Here is a 7,500-nt window from a genome sequence, read left to right as displayed (position 1 = left end):
CATATCTGTGTATTATTTGAAATTTTAGGCTATGGTATGTTTATTTTTTCTTCACACAGGATGTTAGTGTGCCATGGGACATTTTAAGTGTCAAAAGGACCCACGCAACAGGCCTTGTGATACTCTGGGCCAGATGTACGTACATTTGCGAACGTAGCGCTATCAGCGTCATGGACAAACCGCACATTGCGAACGCTGTCAGACCCAAGTTTCCGTCGTATTTATCAATCGTTCAATCCTTAGTGTAAACTGCGCTTTTCTCTGCCTTTCTCCGCCCATAAACGCATACATTTACGAACGTCCACAACTGAATGGCAGCGCCTACAAGCGCAGTAGTAGCAGTCTAGTAGCAGCAGCAGTCTTTGTACATACAGCGGAATACATAATTAGGCGCTCTTTACTCTTCCCCTCCCATCTTTTTCAGTAAACTCCCACTTTCCCTGGATCCTCCCACGAATGCATATGCAAGACATTAAAAACGCAATCTGCCACTTTCAGCTCCCGCAACAGGCAGTTAGCGCTTTTACATCATTGCGGCCTTTTTGTACATACCTCGCAATGATTTTACACGCACGTTGTGAAACAAATACACCTGAAGTGGGCGCAAAAGCGTTAGTACATCTGGCCCTCTGTGTACAGTACGTGTGTTTGCAGACAGTGAAGATGAACTGTAACTCACCCCAAGCCAATAGAGCAGTAAAGTTAACCACCCTCCTGCGATCTCCACTGTTTACAACTGGTTTCTACAGCACTTTTATTGTCCATTGTGCAATGTGTTTACTTGTACAGTGTGTGTGTGTGTGTGTGTGTGTGTGTGTGTACGTGTGTACCCACAAGAGGCCAATCTTCATCCTCAAATAAGCGGGTCGGATCACGGGTCAGGTATCATTTTGTCTTAATTATTATTCACAGTTTCAGTTGCGGTCGGGTTCATTTAAATATCGGTCGAGAGCAGGCAATCCTCAACTCCACCCAGTTGCAAACACACCAGCTCTCATGCGCTCCATGCCATGTACCACCAGCCTAAACCCCAATACAACCAACAACAACAAAGACTCCATTCACTGCTCCTCTGTGGTAAGCAGGTTTGCTGACCCCTGTAGGGAGTTCTTGATGTTATCACCTTCTGCGTTACCTGCATGGTACGGGCCAGCCTAGTGTAGTGTGGAGACACATTTTATTGGTCCTGATGCTTATCAGTAACCATTGCCTGTTCAAACAAATGAAGCGCTTCTTTTTCACTATCCACCTCATAGAAACAACAATGCGCTGCCTGGCAACCAAACTAAAACAAACTCATCTTTAAATGATAAACACCATGGAGACAGGTGGACAGTACAGGGTGTTGTGTAACTGTTTGAAGAACAGGGAGCAGATGTGGCTGTAAAAGCTAATGGCTAAAGGGCAGACAGAGGCATCATCTGTTTCTCTTCTCCCAATTAGCCTACATTCAAAGACATTGCGCGCGTAGTCAGTGCAGAAGATTCTGGTGAAAATTTCAGACCTCCATAAGCTAAAAGTTTTCATTTGAAACCATTAAAGGCTATGGGAAAAATAATAGTACAGGTTAATGATGTGTGTATAAGTATAAATATATATACTCTTTTGATCCCGTGAGGGAAATTTGATCTCTGCATTTGTCCCAGTCCGTGAATTAGTGAAACACACTCAGCACACAGTAAACACACAGTGAGGTGAAGCACACACTAATCCCGACGCAGTTAGCTGCCTGCTACAGCGGCACTCAGGGTGCAGTGAGGGGTTAGGTGCCTTGCTCAAGGGCACTTCAGCCGTTCCTACTGGTCGCGGTTCGAACCGGCAACCCTCCGGTTACAAGTCTGAAGCGCTAACCAGTAGGCCACGCCTGCCCCTGTATGAACAGTATCCATGCCTAGGCAGCACCTGCATGACAGACCAGATATGAACTCTTAGGGTAGTGTGGGATGTTTGTGATGGAGACAGATATATACCCTTTCAATCTGTTCCTAGAGGATTTCCGGTTGAAACGTTTAAAACCAACGCAGATACTTTGAAATGAAAATGAATTGGACTTTACCGTAATGCTTTTCTCTCTATCTCTCCTCTCCCTCTCCTCTCTCTCCTCTCTCTCTCTCCTCTCCCTCTCTCCCTCTCTCTCTCCCTCCTTCGTTCATCCCATCAGGAGGCCTGGCTGCTGAGTCGGGAACGCGAGCTGAAGGATGAAGTGCGCCGGGGGCGGGACAAAGAGATCGAGCTGGCCATTCAGAGGCTCGAGGAGGAGACGAGTGGCGCAAGGGAGGAGTGTGAGAGAGCTGCTGACAACAGGTGTGTGTGCGTGTTGCCTGCGTGCGTGTGCGTGCGTGTGCGTGCGTGCGTGTGCGTGCGTGTGCGTGCGTGCGTGCGTGCGTGCATGCATGTAGGTGTGTCTGTCTGTGTATACTGACAGTCAGGGTTGAAAGCCTTTGCATCTGTGAACATTGTGCAGTTTGCCATCTACTTGTGTAGTGTTCATCCACGAATAAACATTATCCTCTGTACAGTGTACACTGCACACACCATTATCATTCACCATTAAACTGAATCTACTGCACACAGACTGGCCCCTAAGGGTGGCATTGACGCCCTTAACTGGCCCATGAATCAAGTTGTATTTGAATGTGTGTATATCAAGGTGTGTGAGAGAAACCGACACAGAGAGAACAAAAGAGTTTGTGTGTGTGTGTGTGCGTGCGTGTGTCCGTGCGTGCGTATTTCCAACTATTACAAGTGTAATGACCATGTGGACTCTTGATAGAAGTACTAAGGGATTAAAGTTGAAAAAGACGTTGTGACTAGCAACGTAGAGGCATAGACTATTTTCTTCTGATGTTGTTAACGTTAGTGATATATTAGACCGCTAAAAATGTTAGCGATATTAGACATGAATGTAGACATATCATGAGTTCATTTGATGAACAATATGTGAAGAATATGTGCAGATTGAACCATTTAGATCAGCAAAAGGTGAAGCAAATAGGTAGACTTTATCAGTATAGCCTTAAAAGCAACTGTATAAGTAAAGCAGAGGCTAATGTAAATAACCAAACAGTTGATTAATTGTTCCTAAACTGGGCTGGCATGTTTTTCACGTTCAGAGACAAAAGCAATATTGTCATCATGATGTTGTTTTTAAGAAACGTTCAGTAGCCTAATCTGAAGTAGTCTTTATTCATACATACATAAGCCTACAGTTTAACATGTAATTTGAACACTGTTAATACAACTTTGGTTATGGTTATGGTTATGGATTTGGCAGACGCCTTTGTCCAAAGCGACAACTTTATTGGTTGGTTAAATAAACTAACTAACACAATGCCACAATCTGTAAGTGCAGGTTTAAAATGTAAAACATTTAAAATCACACACACACACACACACACACACACACACAAACACACACTCACACATACATACAGCGCCCCAGAAGAATCCTGGTTGCGGCCCATTCACTTTGGCCTTTAGAACACATTTCAGTCAGATGATTTTTTTTTGCCTTTAATCCCTGAGTACTGGCATGTGCATTTGTGTGTGTGTGTGTGTGTGTGTGTGTTTGAGTGTGTGTGTGTGTTTGAGTGTGTGTGTGTGTTTGAGCTCACACATATAGTGTGTAGGTAAATAGAGGTAGGTAAACAGTGTAGAACATGATCTAATAAGTCATAAATGTAATGTATTCTCTACTTCTGTGTGTGTGTGTGTGTGTGTGTGTGTGTGTGTGTGTGTGTGTGTGTGTGTGTGTGTACGTGTGTGTGTGTGTGTGTGTGTACGTGTGTGTGTGTGTGTGTGTGTACGTGTGTGTGTGTACGTGTGTGTGTGTGTGTGTGTGTGTGTGTGTGTGTGTGTCTCAGGGTGAAGCGTGTGCGTGATAAGTACGAGGCGGAGTTGCGAGAGCTGGAGCGGTCGGAGCGGTCGACCCAGGAGAAGCAGCAGGAGCTCAGGAAGAGGCAGGGGGACATGGAGGCCGAACTACTGCGCCTGCAGGCCCTGCTGCGCCAGAGAGAGCAGGAGATGCAGGACGTCACTGAGGTACACACACACACAAGCACACACACACACACACAACACACACACGCACACACACACACACACACACACACACACACACACACACACACACACACACACAATATATCTACTCCCACAGAAAGAGCAGAAGATGCAGGACATCACTGAGGTACTCTCTCACACACACACACACACACACACACATGCCCCTATGTAGGCAGTAAACACACGTACAATGATCCCTGTTTAGTACCCACCCAGTCTCTCTTACATGTGTATGTATATATATATTTGCATAACGTAACGTGTACACATTAGGGGTGTAAAGATTAACCGATACGTATCGTATCCGTTTTTAACGTGTAAGATACGACTACATCGATACGTGAAGCCCCGTATCGGAATAAAACTGAAATGAACCGGTCGTTATATCGATTTACTTGTTACGAATCGGTTCACAACCTTTTCTGCTCGCTCAGACTCTCATTTATGTTCCAAGCAGAGCGTTCATCCCACGTCCGGTTTTGAAACTATACGTGGCACGGAATTGTGGGTAATGCAGTTCGTTTTTGGCTACATTCATTGCCCAAAGTTGTCAAATAAACTCATTACCCATACATTTACTGCAACTTAAGCACGTGACAACTGCTTAACAGGTTTCCTATTGTTCTCTATGGTTCGGCAGCGGAACAGTGGCGCTGAACAAGCTAAGGGTTGAAGCACAATGCGAGCGTATTCCATTGTCAAACTGTTTGTGTTACTTAGGAACGGAATAGAACTTATTATAGTCTCGACTCGACTGCCTCTGCCCAATGTGATCCCCACTTAAAGCCCCTTTCAAACATGCACTGGACATGATCCGAGAATCAAACGGGCAGGATGTACTGTATATGTAAACACAATGTTTGAATTAGTTTATCTCTGACCTAACCTGTGCCCCCTGCACCCCCCTCCCCCCCCCCAGTCTCGGGACAAGCTGGCGGAGGAGCGGCGTAGCCTGGCCGAGGTGATCCGGCAGGAGTTTGCCGAGCGGCTGGTGCAGACGGAGGAGGACAACCGCCGCATGAAGACTGAGGTGGCCGAGGTGCGGGCTCGCCTGCGTCTGGAGGTCGAGCGTGTCTCCCGCGAGAAGGAGGAGGAGCTGGCCGAGGTGCACCAACGGTGAGAGAGCCGCTGACCTCGGCGGGCGGGGTGGGTTGATGTAAATCCTGTCGAGGATTTGAATCTTGGTCGAATCTTGGTTGAAAAAAAAGGGGTGTTTGTTTTCATGGTGGTTTCTTAGGAGACGCATCCAAGCAGCAGATGGCATGAATCACAATACCCATGTGCCGTTTGTGTTGATAACTCTGAAAATGAAGGACAACAATATTGTTCTTCATATTGTTATAATATATGTTGTGGATGTTAATAGTTAGAGCAATATTTTAATATAGTTTTTTTACAGATGTCAACTATAACTATAATGATAACTGTAAAAAAAACTATAGTGGACAGGTCTGAAATGATGAAGTGACTATCACTTTGAGCACTTTATTATTTCTGTTAACAGAAGGTGGTTTTACAATACCATTGTCAGCAAACCCCTGACCACACCCCAAGGCCACAGATGCAATAACACACAAGGCCATCATTAGAGCGAATCATTAACGTGAGCTGCATCATGGATGAAAAGGCATGAAAGCTTGAGCACTGCCCTCAGTACACGAGCATAGGTTATCTATGTCCTTTTGCTCTGTGTTAATATGCATATTCAGTCACTCTAGTTACTCTAGAAAAAAGACAGTCTGTTGTCTATACAGAGGAGGTTGTTTGCAGAGTGTCTGAACTGCATCATACACCACAGACACAAACAGAACCAGAGGGTAAATTCCCCTTGTGGGATAATAAAGTTCACCTTGACCTTGACCTTAAATGTGTGGCTTTTTTGTGCGGCTATTTCTGTTGTAATCTGTGGTGTGTGATGCAGTTCGGACTGCATTTAGCATTTAGCACTCAGCCAAGAAAAGAAGCCACATACCTATAGACTGACAGGGCAGAGCTTAGACACACACACACACACACATACACACACACACACACTCATACACACACACATACAGTACACACACACACACACACACACACACACACACACACATACACACACACACACACATACACACATAAACACACATACACTCACATAAACACACTCACATAAACACACACATACAGTACACACACACATACACACACAGGTAAGCATGCACACTCTAAGTGAAATGTAAAATTCCATGACTTCCCCTGACAAAAAAACTGAATTTCCATGACCTACTTTATAATGAAGGGTGCATAGCAAGATTTCAGAACAGTCACGTAGCGTTCAAGAATCTTTTACTTTTTTTTAGAGCGGGAGAGTAATACATGGGTATTGAATGAACAAAGTTGGGCTAACCACAACTACTCAAGCAAGCAGTAAAGCTTATAACGAGATATACACCAATTCTGAATTCAAAATTCCCTGATATTTGTAGAATTCTGGGGTATTCTTACTGTATTCTGATGTGTTCATATGTTACTTCTGTGTGTAGTATACAACAGGGAGAGGTCCATATTGTTGTACATAACTGTGCCTTAGGCCTGTGTACCAGCAGGAAGGTCATACAGGCCGATGTTTAGGAACATTCGAGGAACATCAGTGATAACATGGGCCGAGGGAGACAGCATGTCTGCCTATTCGGGCTAGTATCTCCATCTGGCCAGGGCCGGGTTGTGTACACTGGTTGGCACCTGCCACGTTGGCATGATTGACCTTTGTATGTTTTAGTATAACAGGCTTTGTCTTAGGTTTTGACTCGGAAGACGGATCGAGGAAGCGACCCGAGGAGCATCTTCTGTCGGAAGGCTCAGCAGCCGCTTCTAATAACAACCACAACTGTTAGACTCTGCACAGTTTTACTGTATACATTTTTGCCATGGATTATACATTCAAATGACATCTCAGTGGATTCTATGGATATGGATTTGCAGTAAAATTGGTATGTGCATTTTTCTCCCCCTTGTGAACAGTGTAAAGTCAGCCATCTTGAAGAAAGAGGAAACTGTCAACAACCTGCGCAAACAGCATGAGGTGAGTCGTGGTTCCTCAGTTTTTCTGTACTGATGTGGTAAAAATCCATCTAACCCCTGCACGTATGATATCTAATGTCTCTGTCGCTTTACCCCTCTCCTACACTCTTGTTCCCTCTCTCCCTCTGTCTCTTTCTGCCTCCCAATCTTCCTCCCTGCCATTAGGCGGCGGTAAAGAGAGCTGACCACCTGGAGGCATTGCTGGAGCAACAGCGGAAGCAACTGTTGGGGAAATAGCACACTGGGCAGGGCCTATCGCAGAGGCCACGCCCCAAACATCATGCATTCTCCTCCCCCCTCTCCTCATTGGACGGACAAGTTCTCTCTCCCCTCATATGGTTCCACTTGAGCCCAGAGAAGGAACTGACGGAC

General features: G+C 45.3%; 1 protein-coding gene across 2 annotated transcripts in view; it reads left to right on the top strand.

The window, feature by feature from the left end:
* The window catches only part of cep131 (centrosomal protein 131), a 32,075-nt gene that overhangs the window by 24,032 nt on the left and 543 nt on the right, over nucleotides 1–7,500 (top strand). For both annotated transcript variants that reach the window (XM_076298058.1, XM_076298057.1), the window contains 5 exons: nucleotides 2,162–2,304; nucleotides 3,864–4,041; nucleotides 4,985–5,181; nucleotides 7,069–7,129; nucleotides 7,294–7,500. The exon at nucleotides 7,294–7,500 is cut by the window's right edge and continues 543 nt beyond it. In XM_076298058.1, coding sequence (XP_076154173.1) covers nucleotides 2,162–2,304; nucleotides 3,864–4,041; nucleotides 4,985–5,181; nucleotides 7,069–7,129; nucleotides 7,294–7,365 — 651 coding nt within the window. In that variant the 3' untranslated portion in view covers nucleotides 7,366–7,500. The remainder of the gene's footprint in view (nucleotides 1–2,161; nucleotides 2,305–3,863; nucleotides 4,042–4,984; nucleotides 5,182–7,068; nucleotides 7,130–7,293) is intronic.

Source organism: Alosa pseudoharengus, unplaced genomic scaffold (assembly GCF_046254945.1).
Source record: "Alosa pseudoharengus isolate Yale_2024_CS ecotype anadromous, Long Island Sound unplaced genomic scaffold, YU_APseudo_1.1 YU_APseudo_1.1_scf_21, whole genome shotgun sequence".
Classification (NCBI taxonomy): Eukaryota; Metazoa; Chordata; class Actinopteri; order Clupeiformes; family Clupeidae; genus Alosa; species Alosa pseudoharengus.
This window is presented reverse-complemented; position numbering and strand designations above follow the sequence as displayed.